This window comes from Gopherus flavomarginatus, chromosome 5 (assembly GCF_025201925.1).
Source record: "Gopherus flavomarginatus isolate rGopFla2 chromosome 5, rGopFla2.mat.asm, whole genome shotgun sequence".
NCBI lineage: Eukaryota > Metazoa > Chordata > Testudines > Testudinidae > Gopherus > Gopherus flavomarginatus.
In genome coordinates, this window is record NC_066621.1 from 89,975,421 (window position 1) to 89,999,702 (window position 24,282).

The 24,282-nt window shown below is 44.7% G+C and overlaps 1 protein-coding gene across 3 annotated transcripts in view; it reads right to left on the reverse strand.

Moving 5' to 3' along the window:
- Positions 1 to 24,282, reverse strand: part of PLEKHH1 (pleckstrin homology, MyTH4 and FERM domain containing H1) — an 88,758-nt gene that overhangs the window by 16,749 nt on the left and 47,727 nt on the right. For all 3 annotated transcript variants that reach the window (XM_050953462.1, XM_050953460.1, XM_050953461.1), the window contains exons 11-23: positions 23,891 to 24,030; positions 22,515 to 22,625; positions 18,790 to 18,876; positions 17,592 to 17,753; positions 15,824 to 15,904; positions 12,837 to 13,016; positions 11,969 to 12,077; positions 10,474 to 10,586; positions 8,411 to 8,587; positions 7,341 to 7,438; positions 5,222 to 5,399; positions 4,921 to 5,076; positions 1,483 to 1,583 (exon numbers count right to left, since the gene is read on the reverse strand). In XM_050953462.1, coding sequence (XP_050809419.1) covers positions 1,483 to 1,583; positions 4,921 to 5,076; positions 5,222 to 5,399; positions 7,341 to 7,438; positions 8,411 to 8,587; positions 10,474 to 10,586; positions 11,969 to 12,077; positions 12,837 to 13,016; positions 15,824 to 15,904; positions 17,592 to 17,753; positions 18,790 to 18,876; positions 22,515 to 22,625; positions 23,891 to 24,030 — 1,693 coding nt within the window. The remainder of the gene's footprint in view (positions 1 to 1,482; positions 1,584 to 4,920; positions 5,077 to 5,221; positions 5,400 to 7,340; positions 7,439 to 8,410; positions 8,588 to 10,473; positions 10,587 to 11,968; positions 12,078 to 12,836; positions 13,017 to 15,823; positions 15,905 to 17,591; positions 17,754 to 18,789; positions 18,877 to 22,514; positions 22,626 to 23,890; positions 24,031 to 24,282) is intronic.

The following is a 24,282-nucleotide window of genomic DNA, read 5'->3' on the forward strand; positions in this document are numbered from 1 at the left end:
AAGGAGGGCTTACTTTTCCCAGCAGTGTGGAACCCTTCAAAAGGATGTTCTCATCTCACCCTCACCCACAGACAGCTCTCCATTGGCTCCCTATTCCTTTCAGAGTCCACTTCAGAAATGCCCTTCTTGTGTATGAAGCCCACCATGAACTCAGTGCAGCTCTCCCTATGGATCTCTGTCTCCTACTTCCCTACTGTCCCATCTCATGTAGCATCTCTCTGTGTCATACAAGAGCCTCCTCCTGTGCAGCTCCTGCCATTTAGAACGGGCTTTCTGTATTTTCTTGTCCCAGTGACTTCGTTTCATTGCAAGGGTCCGGCAGCCTACATTTCCCCCCGGCAAGGTAGACCTATACTTTTTCAATTCTCTCTTCCTCTGATGTAGTGTGTATTATTTAATTTTGTTTCAGGATCCAGTCTGTCTGTCTGGAGCTACACATAATTTTAGTTGTACTGTATCTAGTTTTTATTTGGTACCAAGTCTATTATATCTTTCACAGTGTATTGATTTTATCTTTCGCCCATATACCCCTTCCCATACATTTGGGAATGGAATGGAACCAGACTAAGGGTTTGTCTACAAGGGAATTTTTCTGGTATTTTTCTGCTATTCCTGATTAACTCTGTGTGTGGATACTTTTATTCCAGAATACAAGTGTTTTATTCAAAATTAACTCCGTGTGTTGACACACTTATTCTGGAATAAGAGTGGATTAAAAGTTGATTAAGCTAATCAGGAATAGTTAATGTGCTTATTATTATTTATTTGTATTATAGAACCCACAAGCCCCAGTAATGGACCAGAACTCTATTATGCTAGGTGCTGTAATAACACAAAACATACAAAGCCCCAAAGAGCTTACAATTTAAGTATAAGACAAGATGGAGACAGACAGACGGGGAGAACACAAAGAAACAGTGAGACCATATTGGTCAGAACACCGGCTGCCTAACTATTGTCAATTTTTTTTGTAGGCTTCCCAACAAAGCAGAGTTTTGAGGATGGATTTAATGTGGATAATGAGTTAGTTTTGCACGTTTATGGGGAGTTTCTCCCAAATACGAGAGACAGCATGAGAATACTTGTTTTAAAACTTTGTGGTGATGGAGGCTGATGTTATGGACCAATTGAACATGGGAACTGACTATTGAATACTGAATGAGAAATGATATGGTGGGGATGGGTCATGAAGGGCCTTGAAAGTAAAGACAAGTAGCTTTACATTATTCTGGATTAGTTTTCATCTGTAGACCAGCCCTAAGTGAGTTCTGTCAGTTCTAACAGTACAGTATTGTAAAAAGTTATAGGCCTTGTAGGCGGATCACTGCTCTCAATAAATATTTAATGACTCCCTCAAATTACTCAGACCTGAGGAAGAGCTCTGTGCAGCTCGAAAACTTGTCTCTCTCACCAAACAGAAGATGCTCCAATAAAAGATATTACCTCACCCAAGCTGTGTTTCCCTCAAACTATGCACAATACCTGTTTTTATAGGTCAGCTTCACTATTCTTGTGCTACCTTCATATTTCCCAGGATGCAGTTCTTTCAAGGCTTGTTCCCATTTTGAAATAACATCACAGATCTGTAAAGAGATCACAGAGAGACAAGCTGACTCAAAGCTTGAATGAAAAAGTAAGCAAACAAACTATGTGGGGTTTGGGTATGGGAACGAGAGAGTGGATCAAGAACACATTCGGCCAGGAAATGACATACAATTCAACCATACATTTTTTTCTGCTAGATAACACATAATAAATAGAGATTGGCCAACTGAAAACTCCAGATCCAAAACTATGGGGGAGTTTGGATGTGAATTCCAGTCCCGTGCAAACTCCATGAATGGCCTGGGTCTATATAACAGATCTTGGATCTGATATTCAGGATCCCGGGTATCACCAAATCTTGGAAAAGTTTGGAACTGGATCCCAACTTTGCATCTCATGCATCTTTGCATCCTATCTTTAATAATGACAAATAACTCCTCTGGCCTTCAAACAATCACCCAGCCTTTCCAAGCTCATCATCAGAAGCAAGCTTCTCCACAGCAGGACACACTAACTCAAAGTGGCACCAGACCCTGCCAAAACAACAGATGCAAAACCTGCTGACATATCTCTCCTGCTACAAAGATCAACATCCCTCACAACACACCTTTCAAGGTCCCTGGGTCCTACACATACCTATCACAACATGTGCACCTTATCCAGTGCACTAAATGCCCTCAATGACAATTGTGTGTGTGAAATTAGACAATCACTATGCTCTCGAATAAACTCACACAGGAAAATGATGAAAGACAAAAACACCATATCACCTTGGGTGAACACTTTTCACAAAGTGATCACTCTATATCTGACTTCCCAGTCCTCATTCTCAGAGGAAATCTGCACACCACCTTCAAAAGACAAGCCTGAGAGCTTAACTTCATAACTTTGCTAGATACTAAAAATCATGGAGTGAATAGAGACACTGGATTTATGGTTTATTATACCAATCTATAACCCACTAAAAAACCCCCATTAAGCTGCCTTCCCCGCCCCCCCTTCATTTTCCATCCTATGACTAGAAGGGTGTTAACTGGCCACTTCATCTTGAATGGTCCCTTGAAATATGTGTTAACTACTTGTGCTAAACAATCTGCTCCACCTTGTATTTAGCTGTGACACTCTGACCATGTTTCCCAGACCTGAAGAAAAGCTCCGTGTAAGCTTGAAAGCTTGTCTCTCTTATAACAGAAGTTGGTCCAATAAAAGACATTATCTCACCCACCTTGTCTCTCATCTATTAAACACTGCAGTTCTAGTTACCGTCTCCAAATTACTCCACTCCTTTTGCTACAGTCCAGTAAAGATCTCTTACCTCCTTAACATAGCAATAAAGGACAAGTGAAGAGCATAAGAGGCTACTTGGGTTAACTGACCAAACATCTCAACTCCTTGAATTAAGTTTTGAGGACCCCTTGGATAATACCCAAACCAGCTGAGCTAGTGCCCGTAGTTGTCTAGGACCCCATTGGGCACTCTAACATTCCATCTTCCTAAATCATGTTTCTATCACCAACAAAGCTCATGATCATATGAGCTATATCAGGCTGAAAAAGAGAATCACTTGTTTGGAGTTCACTGTGGCATTTCCTCAGAAAGTCACTGAAGCATTTTCTTCCTACTTTGTAAAGTACTTTTAACACTCTGATGCTCTCTAACTTTGCCACAACAACAAATTCCATGCAGCTGGGACACAAGTCCTCTTCAAAGCTGCCACTGCTAATGTTGTTTCATCAACCTCTAGGTGGCATAAGTTGTATCTTAGATGCAAGTGCAACCTTTATGCCAACAGGGAGGATGGGCTCTCCAAAGTCACTGACAAAATTTGGTCTCTGCAAGGCATAGCCATTGTGTCATCCAGTTAACCAGCCAGCCATCAAATTGGCATGTGGGTGATATCTACATACAGAAACTCTGGATGTCAGGTCTCTTCTTGCACTGAGTGAAACTTCTCATGTTGTCTTAAATGCTTGTATTCTCCTACATGGGCTTACTCCTGGGGGAATTCTGTGCCACTGTGCACACACACAAATTATTGAACTGTGCGTATTTTTTATTTTTTGTGAAGAAAAAAGCTGCTGCTGGGAAGTTGCTGCAGTTCTCCCTTTTTCCCACCAAAGGATGCTTCGTGATAGAACAGAGCAGCTGCTCCTGGCCATCTAGGAAAGAGGAAAGCCTGCCTTCTTCATAGCACCTGTCGGGCCAGGTCAGGAGACAGGGGCTATGTGGAGACAGACAGCATGAGGGATCTGGGGGGTCAGACTGGGGGTCATAAGAGCTAGTGGGGGATGACAGACTGGGGCAGGGACTGAATGGGAGTTGAGGAGCAGGGCCACAGGGGGAGGGAGGTGGAGAGCCGGATGGGGGTGGGGTTGCAAGGCCACAGAGAGACAGGAGGGTGATTGACTGGGGGCAGAAAAACCTGGGGACAAGGGGAGGGAGTGCAGACACACACAGCGATGGGGGGGGGAGTGGATGTCTGAGTGGGGCTGGAGGGACACATGGGGACAGGAGCAGACGTGCCTAACTGAATGGGAGAGGCTAGAAGTCGGCCTGGGTCTGCATAGGGGAAGCTCCCTAGCAATCTCTCCCCACCCCCATAAAAAACCTGTCCCATGCTTTTCCCACCCATACCCAACAACCCTCCAAGTTCACACCCAGGCTCCTTCCTAGAAATTACTTCCCTCTCCCTCAGCTCCTCTGTTCCCCTTGACTCTCCCAAGTCTTTGCACTGCTTCTGAGGGGTGTGGGAAAAACAGTTCTGCTTGTAGTTTAAAAGAATTATTCATCAGAGTTCTGTATTAATTTGCCTAGTAAGGAATCTATTTGTCAAAAAACATTTCTTGAATCTTTTTTGTTATCTGTACTGTTACAGACATACTTGCTGACAGGAATTTTGAAAAAAATGACCAAAAATAATTGAAACTGGTGTGCTTATATTCTGTTATTTTGACAAATAAAATATGCAGAATTTTGCAGAATTTGAAAATATTGTGCGCAGAACTTTTAATTTTTTGGTGCAGAATTCCCCTAGGAGTAACTGGGTGCACTGTTGTCAATGGAAAGTTAGGACATATTCAGTAACATTGCAGGAAGTACCTGGTACCTTCGTCAAGAGATGGCATGTGTGTATTTATCAGTTTGGTCACTGAGTTTGAACTAGATGCACCTGGCATCCCAAAACACAACAGGAACTTGTCTTGACTAGCATCTAAAAGTGTAATGTTAGATCTTGCTAGCTAGCTCATTCTGACTAACACCATGTAACACTCTAGTCAAGACAAGGCAAGTTCTACTTCTGCTAAGAAAGTCAAGGCTCCTCACTAGGCTTTAACTCTTGCTTTGTCTTGATTAGACTAGTGGGGAGGGAATTACCTTCACATTGCCCTGCAGACAGTGCTCCAGATCCCTGCCAGAAGGATCATCTGTGAAGAGAGAAAACCCAGTGTGGGATGGTTTCCTCATTCCTGTCTCCTGGTTCAGCCGCTGGAGGAACTCATCCACTGTTGAAGAACCATCAAAACCCACAACCTGAAATGGAACAGGAAATTAAAATAATTAAGTAAGTTTATCTTGGGGGACAGAACTAGCCGCAAGTGGTAAAAGAATGTAAACACTAGCAAGACTCCAGTGCAGGACTCAATTACATGAGAGGTACCTGGTGCCCATGTCTTACCTGGTAGGTTCCATTCATGAAGTGCACTGGAATGCTGAAGGGGAGTGAATGGTGGAAGGGATTCCGCAACAAAATGGACACAATCTCCATTCGCGAAGGCTTGGCTTCCCGCTCTCCAGTGTGCAACGTGCGCTCCACAGACCTCTGACAGTAGATGGCATACTTGCCTATTTCACTCCTAATCCCAGGGTGAGAGAGTGATAACACAAACACATGCTTTGGATACACTATTGTGCCCATTACCATTTTCTCTCCCCAGTAACTCTCTCCCCTGGCATCTTGCTCAAGTGAAAATGTGTGTATTTTCAAGTGTCCTTATTCACCTCTACAGAGTTGGAGATTAGATTTGATTCAGATAAACACACGAGTTAGGACTGAGATCCAAACCTCTTTGGTCTGCAAAACAAGGCTAGATGCTAGGTTCTTTTGTAAGATTTATAGAATTTTCTGCTTCCACCTATTGATATCCGGGAATGGGTGGCCACAAGTCTGCCCATGTCTAAAGGTCCCTCTCCCGGTTGAAGGGCAGGAGTGGCTGAACCTGGGACTCAAATAATTCCAGGGGACAACTGCAAAGAAAACAAGGCCATTATCAAGGAACTGGAGGGCGATACCAAGCAGAGAACCCTGGACAACACCCACTGTTCCTCAAAGGTGTCTAGGGAACCAGCAGACACTGCCCAGAGGAACTCTGCCCAGATACATGATTGAGGGGAGGAACGGAAGTAGGTCCTAGAGTCACAGAGCACCTCCCCATCCAGCATCCTCCTCCTGGTTTTATAAATGGCCACTTTAGCCAATTCCAGGAGGAGCGTGATGAAGTCCTGCGACTTCGTGGGGCCATGCACAGGGTGTGCATAAATCAGGAAGCACGGGGAAAAGTTCAGCCAGAACCTTAGGAGAAGGGGCTGTGACCTAGTGTACTCTAAATAGCCGAGCTCCAAAGTCTCCCTCACACCACAAAAAGGGCAAGTGTTGGGGATAGGGGTGAACCATGCCTAGTACAAGCCCGTGCTCATAGCTTCATGAAGGAGTTGCCAGCTGATATCCCCGGCAAGCTGTGGAACCAAGGTGGAATACAGGCTGGCCTACTGGGGTTCTTCACCCTCCACAGAAGACAAAAGGTCCCACCACTTAGTATTGGAGCAGGACAGTAGGGTGAATTTTCTGCTTCCATCTGAGCTGGCGATACTGTGAGAATGCCCCTTTCCCTTTTTGGAATTTTGGCATTTCCAATTCTGGCTGGAACCAGCAAGTGCAGAGGCAGCAGCAAAGAAAATGAAAAACATTGGCTAGAAAGATTATACAGAGTATTTCAAATTCCAAGACAGGGTTGATTTGAGTTTTTGACAAAGGTTGTATATAAGCCTGTGTTTGAAATGACACACCTGTTTACCCACATTTAGTCTTCATATAGTAATAAACCACAACAGGGTGTGCATTACCTGGCCACTGATGCATGCCCCAAGAATATGAGGAGACTCAAGGCTGAAGTCCAAGCTCCTTAAACTACCCAATAAATCTATTAACATACAACTAATGTACATCCTAGAATGGCTTACTGCTGTTAAAGAAGCTCTCATTGGTTGTTTTCTTGTTGGTGTATTTGTGGCAGGGAGTGCGGGGGAGATCATAGTGTTATGCAACATAACTTTCCACTTTGAAACATAATTCCTACTAAAAGGATGAAAGGGTAGGGAGAAGGGTGGGAGAAGGTGGTGGGAGATCCTGTTTAGTTTTAAATAACTTATCTCTTTGGAATTCAGTTTGGGTTTGTTAACCCAGGGACTCAACTTTTTTTTAATTTCCCCCCTAGCACTCTTTTCCTGTCCCATCAGAAGACCTGCTGACCTTTCAGCAGCATTTATCACTGTCATATATACAGTCATATGGACTAGAAAACATTCCCACTGAAAAGTGGGTCAAAAGTGGCTGAAAGATGGCTTCTGATTAAGGACAGCCTGGCACCTTGGGAAAGGCTTCTTATGTCATCTCCATCCCCAACTCGCCTTTGCATGGCTCAGTCATAAATTAGCCTTACTGTGCTACAATCCTGTAGTTGATGCAGAAGGAATTTGGAGGCAACATAGCCAGTGAAAGAAGATGGCATGCTATTTACCTGGAGTCTGCATGCCGCTGCAAGTGTTGTTTGATATACCAGAGGAAGTGGTGCTGAGGAAGAAAGAGAGGAGCACACAAAGCCAGGAGCTGCCAGCACTGGGAAGAGAAATGGGCAAATAAGGTGCAATCACTCCTGCGCTGCTCTTGTTGCCAGTTACCCTTGTGCAAGACACGTGGGCCAAGAATTTGGGGGGCTTCCATTTTTGGAGTGTGCAACTTGAGATGCTTTAAAGGGGCCTGATTTTCAAAGGCAGGTGCTCAGCACTTTCTGAACATCAGGCTTCTTTGGCATCTCAAATTGGGCACCCAAAAATTGAGGCACCACAAATCAGTCTTCACTTTTCAAAATCTTGGCCACTGTAACTAGAGCTGTGTGCATAGTTCCCAGCTACTTATTCAGTGCATGTTGCTTTTTTATTGTCTGCAAACAGATCACAATTCTCTCAGAATTACTCATTATTTCAAATTATTCATAAATTTCTCCTGCTGGTCATTCTTGCTCTTTACATGATTTGAACTGGGAATATTACAATCAAGAATTCAATGGACCCTTTGGCTCAGATCCACAAAAATATTTAGGATCCCAACTTCTACTGAAATCAATGGAAGTTAGGGACATAAATACCTACGTGGATCTGGGTCTTTGAACTGTAATGTATGCAGGCAACTAACTTAATAAGCACATCACAAAATTCAAAATGCACATTCAAGTGTATTAATCATGCTTTTCATCCTGTTGGCTAATTATATCACAATCAGAGATGGAACCATGTGACTTAGGTAACTATTCAATGCAACAACAATTGCATTTTGCAACTGAACAGTATTTGGAATTTGCTTTTGGTGAATAGTTGAGCATTCAACCTAAACATACTTTTGCAAGTAAATTGCACTCCTCAATACTTTTTTTTTCCTTTGCGCATCACACTTCAGATTATTTTTGCCCCCACAAACCTTGAAGTGTTTAAGGTGACTAGTCTTTTATGGGGACTAGACTTATTGCTAATTATTCAAAATATGGATTTAAAAAAAAAGCTTGCAGCCTGGAAGTGACGGAGAGAAGCTCACCTGAATGACTGAGTGGTTCTGGGGCTGCCGGCAGCTAGTCTGTTTAACCAGTTGGCAGTAGATTTCATTCTGTAGCTCAGTATGTGTCAGACAGACTTGCAACGCTGTCTGGGCAAGTGACACATGGTAATCAATAGATGGAGCCTCCACAGGGACATTGATGAACAGCTGACAGGACTACAAAAAGGGAAAATTAGCATGTGTAGTAATAATAATACTTCACTTTTTCCCCATAGCACCTTCCAGCTCCAGTATGGCTCAGAGGGGAAATGAATTCTCCCAGGTGTCACAGCACATCAGTGGCAGAAATAGGGAGAAAACCCAGATCTCCGGACTTCCAAGACTATGCTCTAACCCAGGGGTCGGCAACCTTTCAGAAGTGGTGTGCCGAGTCTTCATTTATTCACTCTAATTTAAGGTTTTGTGTGCCAGTAATACATTTTAACATTTTTAGAAGGTCTCTTTCTATAAGTCTATAATACATAACTAAACTATTGTTGTATGTAAAGTAAATAAGGTTTTTTAAATTTTAAGAAGCTTCATTTAAAATTAAATTAAAACACAGAGCTCTCCCAACCGGTGGCCAGGACCTGAGCAGTGTGAGTGCCACTGAAAATCAGCTTGCGTGCCGCCTTTGGCACACGTGCCATAGGTTGCCTACCCCTGCTCTAACCTCTTCTAGACCAAGCTTCTCTCATACAAACTTTCTCCCCTTGCCCTATATGCGTCATACACAGACTGCACCTCAAGTAGCCCATCCTTTGTAGTATGTGGAGAAAGCTACAATCATGCAACATTACACAGCAAGAAAAGCCAGGAACAGAATCCCTGACTTCCAGCCCACTCTTCTAGCCATTAGACTATACTCCCACTGCATCGCTGTTATGACTGGGGTCTAGGTATGATACTAAACACAGGGGAGTTCAGATTACTCCATTATTATAAAAGGTATCTTGGTCACACTTGTAAATCTGCCAGTGGGCTTCATAGCTTGGCATACCAAGGGTGCTACAAATTTAAGGTAAAATACTCAGAGAAGGTGCCTTTATAAATGATAAAATACTGCAACAGTCAACGGTAATGACCCCAAACGCTACAGTGAGACTAGTGTCAGCTACAGTGTTTCAGACTATTCCTGTACAATACTGTAGGTTTCTTTTATAAAGATCTATTATCCCATTTTGCAGAAGGGAAAACAGAGGCACAGAGGTTAAGAAACGTTCTCACTCTCACAGAGCAAGTGAGTGATAGAGCCATGATTAGAATCCATTAGTCCTGAATCATTCCACTGCTCTAACCCCCAAATAGAACTTGCTCTGTGGTATCTCTCGGGTCATTGAATGCAGTTGTTTTTAAGAACCCGCTCCACTGCTACCTGCTCCCCTCTGCAAACCTATTTCCTAAGCCCATCCTTGCTTTCTAGTCTTAGGGCTTGTCTACACTTAAAACGCTGCAGCTGCACCACTGCAGTGCTTCAGTGCAGACACTAGTTACACAGACAGGAGGGTTTCTGGAAATTCACCTCCCCGAGAGGGTAGCTAAGTCAACAGGCGAATTCTCCTGCTGACCTAGCCTTGTCTACACTGGGGATTAGGCTGGTTTAACTGTGTTGCTCAGGGGTGTGGATGTTTCACACCCCAAAGCGACGTAGTTATACCGACCAAATTTCCTAGTGTAGACCAGGCCTTAATGTTGGCATTCATGTTTTCAGGGCCCGAAGCAGAGGCAGAGGGGTGAGTATGGTGATGAGCTGCCTGTCCCAGGGACCCTGGCTGGAAGGCACTAGGAAGTCTGACAATAAGTTGTCTCCTCTCTCTCCAGTGCTGCTACTGGAGAAGAAGATAGACAAGTCCTGCAATTCAGAAGCCAGTCCAAGGGTTCTTTGCATAGAATAAAATACACCTGGTAGACAGACTGGCCCCTTGTATTACAACTGACACATTAGCCCCATCTGTGCCAACAGTAGGGGCAGAGTCGCAGTAAATGTCTTGCACAGAGCTTACCCCTCCCCTAAAATAATTGAGTAGAACATCTAAAATCTTGTATAATGGTTCTCTAAATACCTTGAAGAGCTTGAGGGCTTCTGTCTGCAGTGCCTCTGATGGCAGAGTAGTGAGTGAGGTGTGCAGTCCATCCCTACTGTAGCACAGCATGGGGTGCTTCCACAAAGGAGATTCTGAGTGGCAGATGAGGTAAAAACATGCAACTTCACAAACGTAGCTGTGTAAGTTTGGCACAAGGTGAGAAGGAATCTCCCAGCAAAATCTCCCATGGCAGAGCCTCTTCCGATCCCTACAGAAAAAGAACCTGGCCCAACTAGCAGGCAATTAGGGCAAGCAGCACTACATTGGGCCGCATTAATCCTTAGTGTCACTCTATTGACTCCAGTGAAGCCATGACACTCAGGGTATGGCTACACTTGCAACTTCAAAGCGCTGCCGCAGGAGCGCTCCCGCGGCAGCACTTTGAAGTGCGAGTGTGGTCCCAGCACTGCAGGTACTCCACCTCCCCGTGGGGATTAGCTTGCAGCACTGGGAGCCGCGCTCCCAGCGCTGGGGCACTGTTTACACTGGCGCTTTACAACGCTGTAACTTGCAGCGCTCAGGGGGGTGTTTTTTCACACCTCTGAGCGAGAAAGTTGCAGCGCTGTAAAGCGCCAATGTAGCCAAGGCCTAACAGTGGCCAAGTAGCTATGAATGCCAGCAAGTAATGCCAGATGGCTGCAGAGAGTAGCCCTGCAATTTGCCACCAGGCCATCTGAGAGCTTCACACAGGCTGGACTGTGGTGGGAAGCAGCTCAATTTGTTGATGTACGTGAGAGACCGATTCTGTGAAACAGATGCATGCTATTGGGATCTTTATCAGTGGAAGCTATTATGGGACATTGATCAAAGCTCAGAGACAGTTATATGTCTGTATGTGGGTGTTCAACAGAGAGTATGTGCGTATTCAGGGGTGTGAGAGTGTATGCGTGTATGCATGATATGTATACCTCAGAATGTATGCAGGCAGTATGTGTGAACGTGTCTACATGGGAACGAGTGAGTATATAGGTGTGTATGAGACACTATATGCATGTGTGTGGGAGTGAATATATGTGGCTGCGAGTGTGTATCCAGGGATATGTCAGTGTGTATGCATACATACATGGGGAGCTGTGTGTGTTTGAGAAACAGTATATGTGCATGCAACCATGATACATGGGCAAGTGAAACTCAAGGCAAACCGTGCCAAGGAGTCAGAGATTCAGACTTTTGTCTCTTAAGTTCTTATTTATTAAGAACATCCCAGATTTGGATCAACTTTCTGTGCTCAATATTTACTATAGCTTGATCTGCAATGTAAGAGGAGCTGCAGATGCTTTGATAAATTAATTGACAGACTAGGTTTACTGTAGTGCCTGAGTCCTTTGCTGAAGTGCTACTGTATAATTAGAAGTGAAAGGCACCCTATCCCATTACTGATCTATCAAGCCATTCCCTCTTCTCTTCTGTGGCTGGATTCAAACCATTCCTCACACTTTCCCACCATAGAAAGACATTTTGGGTTTCTACTTACGTGGGTCTCCCTCTGCATCCAGTAATTTTCCAATTAACTGTTCATATGCTGTGCCCACCTTGGCACTGCTGCTGCCAGCTGCTACTGTCAGATGGTACAGCCATGTATCCTGGGGATAAAGGAGAGAACAGCATGAAAGTAACAGGTGATGCTGGAAACCCAGTGACATTTCACTGTCATCTTTATAGATGACCAGCCATCAAGGTGCCAAAAGCTAAGGGTCACCATTAAAGGTAAATATATTTCTCTCTCTCACACACACACACCCTCTTACTCACTCTTCACTCATTTAACTTTTGGCTCACCCAAGTTCCACTTTGACCAAAGGCCAGCAATGGCTCGCAGGCGGGCTAGCTAGGTGCTTTGAGGCTATCACTTTTCATCAAGTCATAAGGGATGGAGTAAGTCAGGTTTGGATGGGGCCTCTGAATTTGGAACAGCTGAGCACCATGCTCCAAGGATCCCTCATCCATTGTCTAGGAGTAGTAGTGCACAGTGCATGTATGTCTGTCTCACTGCTGTGTGAACTGTGCCTGATACAAGACAGAGGCCTGCAGGGTTGTGGGTGGAGAGGGACTGGGAAGGTAAGTCTTTCTGCAGTGATGATTTTTGGTGGGGTTTGGAAATCTTGGTATCCTGAGCCCTCAGTTGCAGAGAGGGCAGCAAAAATGAAAAATAAATAGAAGGGAAAAGAAAATCATTAAACCAGATTCAAAATCCCAACCCACCTGTTGGGGTTGAGTTTGGGGGAACTTTTGGGTTGGTTCTTACTTATCCAAACTGTATTTACCATCTGTATTTTCCACTCACTGGTGCCAAGTTATACCAGCATCACATATCTTCGCTCTTCAAAAACATCAACTCATACCTTCTCGTGTTTTGTACCAATGAGTAAGTAGGTGGGACTCTGATCCTGCGGGTGAATCACCAGGGTGTAATGGGATGAGAGGAGACCCCCTGCAGTGGCTTCATAATCTTCATCTGAGTCACAGGAACGGTCCACCTCCTCCACCTTTGACCTGCGTATGTGCAAATGCCCCAGAGGACACTGGGAAAAGGAAATGAACTAAGATAAATATCCTGTCTTTGTGTAGAGAAGATTGGGAAAGAAGAAACTGAAACCAGGAAACCCTGGTCAGATTGCTGGGAGTGCTAGAAAATACAAGAACTGAACTATAATTCTATGTACAAATGGTATAAAAGTGATAGTATCATTTTGCATTTCTGTAGCACCTCTCCTCCTTCTTGAGCCTAAAGTACTTTACAAACTATAGCCCCAATCCTTCTCCCATTATTATTATTGTATTGTACTAGCACTAGATTCCCAGTCAGGAATTAGGGCTTTTATTTCTGGGTCAGGGCCAGCTTTAGGCCGATTCGCCTGATTCCCAGGAATCGGGCCCCGCACCTTAGACACTTTTTTTTTTTTGTAAACTTACCCCGGGTCCCTGGCTGCGATCTGCTCTGGGGTCTTCCATGGTCCTGCTCCCTTGAGCAAAGCGCAGGTGGGAGCGCAGCAAGCCCCGCTCTCCCAGCTGGAGCTCCGGCCGGAGCGCGCAAGCCCCGTGGCCCCGCTCTCCCGGCTGGAGCTCCGGCCGGAGTGTGGCAAGTCCGGCTCTCCCAGCTGAAGCTCTGGCCGGAGCGCGGCAAGCCCCGCGGCCCCGCTCTCCTGGCTGGAGCCCTGGCCGGAGCGCGGCAAGCCCCGCTCTCCCGCCTGGAGCTCCGGGCCCTTTAAATAGCCTCCAGAGCCCTGGGGTAGTGAGGGGCTCCAGGGGCTATTTAAAGGGCCAGGGCTCCACCTGCCTCGGCCACCCCAGTCCTGTAAATAGCCACCGGAGCCCTGCCACCCCCATGCATTCCCCAGGGCTCCTGCGGCTATTTAAAAGGTCCAGGGCGGGGTAGAAGCTGGGGAGCCCCGGGCCCTTTAAATAGCCCCCAAAGCCCTGGGATAGCAGGGAGCTTGGGGGCTATTTAAAGGGCTGGGGCTCCAGCTGCCTCTGCTGCACCCCCTGCCCTGCCAACGCCAGCCCCGCTACCCTGCCTGCAGCCAGCTCTGCACCCCATGCCCACAGCCAGTCCCTATCAAACCCCCTGCCGTGTCTCCAGTCAATCACTGCCACACACCTCTGTGGCCCTGCCCAAAGCCAGCCAGCCCCACATACACTGCTGCCCGCACCAGCCCTGCACACCCTGCCCTGCCTCCAGCCAGGTCCGGCTCTAACCATTTTGCCGCCCCAAGCACGGCGGCATGCCACGGGGAGTGCTCTCCCGCTCGCCGGTCCCGCAGCTCCGGTGGACCTCCCGCAGGTGTGCCTGTGAATGCTCCACCGGAGCCGTAGTGGACCTCCCACAGATGTGCCTGCGGATGCTCCACCGGAGCCGCGGGACCAGCGGACCCTCCACAGGCACACCTGCGGGAGGTCCACCGGAGCCGCCTGCCGCCCTCCCTGCAACCGGCAGAGCCCCCCCCGCGGCATGCCGCCCCAAGCACGTGCTTGGTGCGCTGGGGCCTGGAGCTGGCCCTGCTCCAGCCAACCCCTGCTGCACCCCCCTGCCTGAAGCCAACCAGACTCACACTCCTCTGTCTCCAGCCCTGCCAACCCCTGCTGCATCCTCCTGCAGCCGTGCCTGAAGCCAGCTCGCCCCACATACCCCCTATCTCCAACCAGCCCCGCACCCCTTGCCCTGCCTGCAGTCAGACCCTACCTCCAGTCAGCCCCTGCCCTGCCTCCAACCAGCCCCATGTCCACTGCTGCCCTGCAGTTCCAGGACAGTAACCCTGCACATCTGCTTCAATGAGGGGGGCAGGGAGCAGCTGGGACCCACACGTGAAAAGGCAGTCATTAATAACCAATCAACAGCATATATGATGCAATGTACATAATACATAATTTTATTATTTATATAGTTATGGAAAGTAAATAATACATGAAAGAAATGAAAGGCTTTTTTTTCCACTTTTTTTTTTTTAAAGTTATCCCTGCCAGGGCCCCGCTGAAAATGTTCGAATTGGGCCCCGCACTTTCTAAAGCTGGCCCTGCTCTGGGTGACTGGACCCTTTAAGGAGCAGGATCCAGTGCACATGGGACTCATCAGCTGCCTCCTAATTGGCTTTATGTGAAGACACCTGGGCTGTAGGGAAAGGGCAGCACAGGTGAGAACTGTGTGATAGCAGGGTGAGATTCAGAGAAGGGCAGGTGAGAGCTGCCTGAGGAGAAGAAGAGAGCCCCCAGGAGAAGCAGAGGAGAGCTGTACAGACACCCCATGGGAAGAGCAAAAGGTGAAGAATGTTGTTGATGAGGTTTGGGCAGAGGTGGGCAGAGCCCCTGCTGAGTTACAAGAGAATTTGTACAGAGGCCTTAGGAACAAGTGGAAGAACCAGCCTGATTAAGGGAAGCTGAGCCTGAAACATGAGAGTAGATGCTGGAGGGTGAGTCCCAGGGGCAGGGGTAGGACTCACATGGGTAGGGAGGCCTGGGTGAGTGGAATGCTCCAGGAAACTCTCTTGCAGCAAGGCTTAGACGAGGGCTGTGGGAAGCTGAGCCCAGAACAGGAGCTTGACATTCCCTGAGCAGGGGTAGGACTTGCAGGCACAAAGACAAAGAAGTGAGAGAGAGACAAGAGGAGTGATCTGGGAGACAGCAGGAACATACTTCGTTAGTTACGTGTCTTTGGTATTTTTAAAGACTATTAATGTATTTGTATTTCTAGTAGGAGGTGTAGACATTTTTGCAGAGTGGGAGTTACTAGTTGGGGCTGAAGTGAGGGAGAGGATGGGATTGTTGGAGTAAGAAAGGAGAGTAGGTAAAGGAAGACAGAAACTACATGAGACATAGCAGAAGGAACACAAAGTACCTTGTCCTCATTATTTCGATAGTAGTAAAAGGTTTTCCCAATCAGTGCGCACCAAACCAACTTAGAGTGACCATGTTTCACCTACAGAACGACAAAGGAATGAAAGTTTTTAACCTAGGGACTGGATCCTACTGCATTGCCAGCAGTAGTTTTGAGGATTTTTTCTTTCCATTTGAATCTGTTGTTGAAAGGTTCTCTACACTGGTTATTCTGAGCTAGTGTAAACTATCTTTCATTTGTGATCCCTGCAAAGATGCAGGGAAACATTTTCAAAAGCACCTTAGCCATTTGAAAATGGAATGTAGGAGCCTGAGTAATTGAGGGTATGTCTAGACTGCACAGAAAAATGTGTGGCACTGAGTCTGAGCCCAGATCAAATGACTTGGGCTTGGGCTGCAAGGCTAAAAATATCAGGGTAGATGTACTGGTCAAGCTGGAGCCTGGGCTCTGAAACCCAGAGCGGTGGGAAGGTCTGCTGTTTTTAGCTCTGCAGCCTAAGCCCCAGTCAACTGACCCGGGCTCCAAGACTTGGTGCCATGGGTTTTTCTTTCCAGTGTACACATACCTGAGATCCTTTTGAAAATTTTACCTGTTGTTATTGTGTTTTGAAATGCAATATACAAAATACATAAATTAAAATGTTTAAGTAATGAAAAATATTCAACATACCAAAGCAGACCAATGGACTATCTAGTCTAGTGACCTTTTTTCCCTGTTACACAGGAACAGACCAATGGCCCATGTAGTCTGGTGACCTATCTCCTATAGTTCTCAACCAAGGGTACATGTACTCCTAGGGGTACGCAGAGGTCTTCCAGAGGGTACATCAACTCATCTTGATATTTGCCTAGTTTTACAACAGGCTAAATAAAAAGCACTAGCAAAGTCAGTACAAACTAAAAGTTCATGCAGACAATGACTTGTTTATACTGCTCTATCTATACACTGAAATGTTAGTAAAATATTAATATTATATGGTAAAAATGAAAAAGTAAACAATTTTTCAGTAATAATGTGCTGTGACCTTCTGTATTTTTATATCTGATTTTGTAAGCAAGTATTTTTTAAGTGAGATGAAACTTAGGGGTACACAGGACAAATCAGACTTCTGAAAGGGGTGCAGTAGTCTGGAAAGGTTGATAGCCACAGCCCTGAGCAAACTACAAACCAACCAGACTTTAGTCTTCACTTGGACATTGGCCAGTGCAGCATGAAGGAGCCCCACAATGCATCTTATGCAACACTGTTCTATGGGGAGAATAAAAAATTCTTTCCTGACTCCAAGTACTGATCATTTTTTGTCCTGAAGAATGAGAATCCATAGTGCCTGGAAGTGTATCCTGACTAACATAACTGCTCATTCTATTCTTATATGAATAAGTGTCCAATCCATTAGAAAGCTTCCTAGATAATTTTCTTGATATTTTTCAGCAGCAAATTCCATTCGTTAATTACATGTGACATTATAAAAGCATTTACTTTAATTGCTGTAAAATATTTTGCAATGTTCTTGCACTGTACTATTGGAGAGGGTCAATGTGTCCTGATAGGGTGCTCTATTCCATTCTTCAATGTATATAATTATCATATCCTCTTTCCCTGATCCTTTGAACTTCACGAATCCACCTCTGCCTCTCTGTAACCCCCAAGTTTCCAGGGAGAATTAAAACACACACTTCTTGCAGGCCCTCGGTATATAAACCCAGAGGGCTGTTGTCTGTGAGGCCATTGGGTGTGGAGGGAGACTGACTGGAGTAGAGCCACCTACCTTGGTGAGCCAGCCTTTCACAGTGGGTTTGGCATCACTCTGAGGGACAGCAGCAGAGCTGGTCACCTGCACCTTGAGAACGCTCTGCAGAACACGGATCCATTCTTCCAGGATGTTGGGAGAGTCTGCTGTCAGGAAGTAGGTCCTCTTTTCAGTGATGAGCTGGAGGGAAAGGAGACAGGGAAATGTCAGTCTGATCACATGTGATTTCTCCTTCAGATGTTGAGTTGTATGGTCATATGGTATTTTTATAAGAGTAGTTAACCCCTATGTCCTTGGCCAAATTCAAATTCAAATAGTTACATGCTACATCTGTAAATTCCCCCAATATTTTTGCTGGATACTAGATTCTTCTTCATTTCCTCTCTTGTTCTGCAATGTTGCTGAGGTCTATTAAGTAGCTGCTATATGTCACTATAGAGGTGGTTGCATTTTAGTGGTGGGTGAAGTACTGTCTATTTCTTTATTTATAAATCCATATTTATAGCCAATTTTTGCCCTCTGCCCTCAATAGCTTCCAAAGTGCTTTGGAGTCCTTTAAGAGAAAAGCTGTTCCATGAATACAAGATATTATCATTAACTCTCAATTAACTTCAGTGCGAGAAGGGCAGAAGGGAGCTCACTCTATGCCAGTCCCACTCAGAATGCAAGGGAGGCTTTAATATCTCATCTCCTTTACAAAGAAGTCCTCTGGCATTGATGCCTTGCCCTAGGACAAGTAGGGCTAGTGATGGGCCAATTTCAAATGGTTTGGAGACTCAGTTTCAAGATGCACCCAAAATTGTAGATGTTTCTCCAAAGCTTATGAGAATGGTCTCACCAAGAAGATTCCTGGTACCACTGCTTTTCGTTGGGCCAGAAGCAGCACAATGACAGTCTCTCTCACAAAGGCTCAACCTTTCTTAAGAAGGTGCTGGCTGCACAGAGGGAAATGCAGAAGGGAAAAAGTTATCTGAACTTCTTTAAACATCAGAAAGCTGGGTTTGAGCTTTAGGTTGCATTTTGGACCTTTGCTCATTTTTATACAAAACTGACTGCCTCCCCAAGCTGAAACACAAGGCAAATAAAAGCCAGGAAAGTCAATACACATCTGTCATGACCAAGTACACCATCCAGACTGAAGTAACTCCTCTCCCACTCAGCTCTGTTTACATCCTTGAGCACGTGGTTATGTGCAAGGTCAAAAGGCAGTTCTCACCTGAAATGTCTGGGACCCTTCACCCCGAATGATCTGGCAAGAAGAATTCAGCTCAACCTGCCCCTGAGGCTTGCGGATAACATCGCTCTGTGGAGAGAAAGGCAACATTCTCAAAAGGATCAGCACTAGCTTTACTCACCAGCCAGAAGTATGGAGTATGAGACATCATACCTGGATGCACCTTAGGCAACATGTGGCTGCCACCCTAGGGACAGACTGAGAAGGGCCTCCTCCACCAGGCTAATGAGAACTTAGCTTCCAGGGACAGAAGTACAGCACACCCATGCCCACAGGCACCACCAATATGAGATATCCCCACACTATGCTAATCAGGAATGTGCAGAAGATGCAGGAAGAGCAGGATGCTTTTTATTTAAAACTATTTCTCTGTTTAGGAAGTTTTAACAGATTTTAGAAATCTCTAAATGTCAGATACAATACAACAATCATTACAACAGTGAACTTTTGTTTAGAGAAACATTATACGGTAATAGCAATCAGATCTCTCTTTTTAACAGGGTGTTAACAGGTTACAGAGTGAGCATCTTCACACTATCCATTACATGTTTTTTTAGTGTTTTGTTTTGGCTTTTAAAAACATTTTTTTGAGTGAAATCTCTGATTACATGCATTTAACAGACCAGGTAAGTCTATCAGACGTTAATATTCAAAAAAATTGGAAAAGTGTTTTTTTTTTTTTGTTTGGTTGGTTTGGCAGGTGAATGTACTTTGTCTGAATATTGAATAAATGACTGTCTGTTTTGCTGGGTACATAATTGGTGCATTAAATTGTCCATAACAACTCCCATATTTTTTTTGAACAATTCCACCAGAGTTGAACTATTTTTCTTCCCCAGTGAGCAACTATCAGTAGCAGAGCAGCTACTAGCTGATGAGAGACTAATTCTTAATTTCCTTTTGTGTGATCGTTTCCACTAGGAAGCCCACAGGAGGATTACCAAAAGTGAATCAATGAGTGGTCTGCAGGGCTGGCCTTTATGCCATCTTTAGGATTTCTTATACTGTGCACTTTCAAGGGTACATTCTTACACAGGTATGGAAATCCATGCAAGACTAACAAATTAATTGCCCTTTGGCTGACTGGTGTATAAGTGCATACTTTAGTAGCAATATTGATAGGCACCAGTTAACCTTGACTGGCTGGTGCTTCTTAGTCATAAAACTGGATTTCCTTTTCCTTTTTTTACCTTTAAAGCAGATGTTATTTGAGCCAAATGGGTATCCTTCAGAAAATGGAAACCCAGCCCAAGTTAAGTCTATAGAAAAGAAAATGAAATAATGGTAGGTAAAATATAAGATAGAAATTAGGAGTGCAAAGTGGGAATTGAAGAGTAAATAGCCAAAAACACAGGAACAAATAATGACTTTTTTTAATAGAAGTAGAAAGCCTGTGAGGGAACTGTTGAACCTGATAGACTACCAGAGAGTAAAAAGAAAATTTAAGGAGAATAAGGACATTGCAGAGAAGCTAAGTAATTTCCTTTCTGCAGAGGACATTCCTCAGACCTACTCTTTTGATGTGTTTAAGATGAGGTGCTGGAATAAAGTGATAAATTTAAGAACAAGTCATTCGCTGCAGATGGGATTGATTCAAGAGTTCTGAAGAAATTTAAGAATCAACTGGGTGAGCTGCTAATAAAGTTATGCAATCTCTCATCAAAATAAGTTCTTTGATGGAGGACTGGAGGATAGGAAATATTGTATCTATCTTAACAAAGGCACTAGGAATAGGTCTGGGAATTACAAGGGAGTAAGACTTACTTGAGTACCAGAAAAAATTGTTGAAACAATATTTAAAAAACAGACTTATTAACACTTCAAAAAGTGTGATATGTTAGAGAGTAATTAGCATCGCTGCTGTAAAGGAAGAGAGACCCAATTTTCCTAGCTTTTTGAACAGCTTCACAAAATAGTGGATAAAAGAGAGAACATTTGCTCAATGTGTAGTGGTTGTCAAAAAGAAAAAAAAGATGCATAAGTAAAGGAACAGAAAAGAACACTGAAAGTATTGTAATGCCATTACAGAGTTCAATTGTGTACCCTCACTTGGAATAATTCATTTAGCTCTAGTCCCTCTATTGCCAGAAATGTGAGGACAGGTCAGAGATGAGTAACACAAATTATTAGGGGCCTAGGTAGGCTTCTGTGTGAGGAGAAAATAAAAAGACTGCAACTGTTTAGAGAACAGATGTAAATAAGAGAATGAATGATATGATGATGGTGAATTGGGTGCTCCTGTTTATACTTCTTTGAATAGCTCTTTTTACATTAACTTTTTTACACTAACAAATTTAAAATTGAAAAATGGAAACCTATTTTTTTTACCCAATGCATCTGTGGAACTCACTGCCATTAAATAGCAGAAATGTCAAAAGTTTGTAAGATTTTTAAAAGAATGAGGGTTTATGGATAATGAAAACATTTAAAATTACCATAGGTAGGATTAAAAAAAAAAAAAAAAGATTAAAACCCACTCATATTTCAGGTCATAAGCCAGCCACAAACTGATTTGAGTGAGGAAGAAATATCCCCTAGGAGGGGATAACTGTCCACTGTAGAATTTCTTGCGCACACACATATACCCCACCCTGTGACACATCTCATGTTGGCCACTTTTGCAGCGAGGATACTGGACTAGAAGATCCTGTTAGCTGATTTGGCAATGCCTACATTCCAAAGAAATCATATGAAAGAAAATGTTAATGTTACACAGTTAAGCACTTAAAACTCAGGACATATGAAAATTAAACTGGCAACACAATACAGCCCCTTGTGTGTATATACTGTAGTACTCTTTAAATGATCACATACCACTAGGTGGAAAAAAATGGTATGCTATTGTATTATTTGAGAAACAGTATGGGACCATGCAGTTAACACACTGAATTATATGTTTGTACATATTGGAAGGGTTAATAGTCTGTGGTCAGTCCTAATTTTCTCACTTCTTCACATCTGAGTGCCTACCTGCATGTCCTTAATGTTGCACTAGCATTTATTTTTGCATTTGCTTTCATATTACAGTAAGATCAATGTGAGGATAAACACTTTTTTTTTTTTTTTTTTTTTTGCTTTCAGTGGTCTGTGTGTTGCCAGTCAACAAGTTTCAAGCCAGTTCCTAGTGGATACATTGTTACTTCCCAAAAACCACCACTACACACGGCCCCTCTGTCTGAACAGAGAAACTAATGACTGAATGGAGACTCTCCTCATCCTTGGGGTTGTACCCCAGAGTCAGGGGTGAGGCACATTGGCAGGGTTGTGGGGGGCAAGTCTGCACCGCAGCCAGGAGCGGCACCAGGGTTTTTGGCGGCCTAGGCGGGGGTCCTTCCACGCTCCCAGTCATTGGCGGCAATTCTGCGGTGGGGGGGTCCTTCCGCGCTCCCGGTCTTCGGGGCACTTCGGCGGCGGGTCCCAGAGCAAGTGAAGGACCCGTTGCAGAATTGCCGCTGAAGACCCGGAGCGTGGAAGGACCTCCTGCCGCCAGTTGCCGCCCCCTCAAATCCTGGCGCCCTAGGCGACCGCCTAAATGGAAGCACCGGCCTGACTGCAGCTGCCCATGTAGTCTCTGTTATGTGAATAAACAGAGGATTTCAGTTGCCAGGACTATCCATGTGGCACCTTTCACTGGTCAATGAAACTAACTCAGACTTCAAGCGGCCTTTCCCCTGTGTCTGGCACTGGTGTGTTTGCTTCTTACTCACTGGAGACTTGTAGTACATGATTTGTCCATTTCTCAGAACAAACCAACGTCTCTTCCATGTCTTCACCTGGCTGCCCATTTTCAGCAAATAGCCTGATTTCTCCATGGGCTCCTAGAGGATAAAGGATAGGTAGATTATCCTGAGCCCAAGATGAAAGCAACTGAGAAGTGCCCACACCACGGGCTGCCATCTGCCAGATCTCCAGCATCTCCCATCTTCTCTCCAGCTCAGATTGCCAGATGTCAGGGCCCACATCACTGCATAAATTTTAGAATCTACTACTGCTCATGCATGTGTACGTACTATGGTGGATGTGTGGGGCAATGAAGAAGATATCGGAAGGCAGGACTGGTTATGCTTTCACGCTTGCCTGAATCACTGAAAATTATTATTTTCCCATACAACATGCTAAGCACTCTTCAAACATAAATGAAGTAAGGGTAAGCTCTAGGCAGCATAAGTCTCAAGCCTCTTGCATGTATACTCCTTTACTTTCAAGAATAAGGGAGTAAAAAAATGGGTGGAGGGGTAGGTAAATAATGGATTCACATGAGAAATTAATTGATTTTTAAGGCCACTATGATCATCCAGCGTGGCCTCCTGAATAACACGTGAAGTCTATAATTTGTGGCTGAGGTGAGGAGATGGGAGGTTAAACAAAATACATCTCATGCCACTGAGCTATGTGGTTCACCCTTTGTCTTACCTTGCTGCTAGGCAAGAGTAACGTTGTGGCTGCAAAGGAGCATTCTTGTTGATGTAGCACGCTGTAGCTGTGCTTGCAGAAGCAAGCCCATACCAGCGATGATAAAATAACACTGGGTATTTATGGAACACTTTTCATTTGGTAATCTCAAATCTCTTTACAGAGATGTGCAATTATCTTTACTCCCATTTTACAGAGGAGGAAACTGAGGCACAGAGCGGTTAAGCAACTTGCTTGATATCACACAATCAATCAATGGCCGAGTCGGCAATAAAACTTGGGTCTTGTGACTCCCGTTCTGTTGCTCTAATCACTAGATCAAAATGCCTCCCATGTTTCCAAATTAAAAACTTTTTGTTTCTATACCAATGGGTGAGGTCACAACCAGGACCTAAAGAAGAGTGAGATGTGCAGAAAACTGGTGTGGATAATCAAACTTCATGCTGATGGCCCCAGGGTCAGGAAGGACTATATTCCCAGTCCTCAGCACTACGCAGTTGGCCAAGTACATTATGGGGGTGTCAGGCAGTGGCTAATGCCAGAGACAAGCTGGATCAACAGTCTGGTTTGGCATGGCAGATCCTTCATACTGTAGCTTTGCCACTCCCCTTTCAGGGTCAGTGTTGTGTCCATAACCCAGAACTGATGTCCAGGGGGGTACAAAACTTACACTGCAGACTCCACCATCAGTGGAATAGGAAGATGTCCGCTGCAGCTTGTGCTCTGGCTCTGAATAGTCACCATCCAGGGAGTAGGCATCAGGAGGGATGGCATAATCACTCTCTGAGCTCAGTGAGGACATAGACACACCTGCCAGGAATTAAGGGACAATGGGAATCCTATGTGCTCCGTATCTGTGTAAGATCTGTAACTTGCACCCTGAGCCTGCGCTGTCTGAAAAAGCCTCCAGTTCAACCTCAAAGCTACCTGGCTCATGGTGAGCAAACCAATCAGATATTGTTCCAAATCTTGGACATCCAAACAAACCCCACTACCCAGGCCTGTGGACCCATTCTTCTGTAAACATGAGAATGGGAAGGAATTCTATAATGTAATGAATTC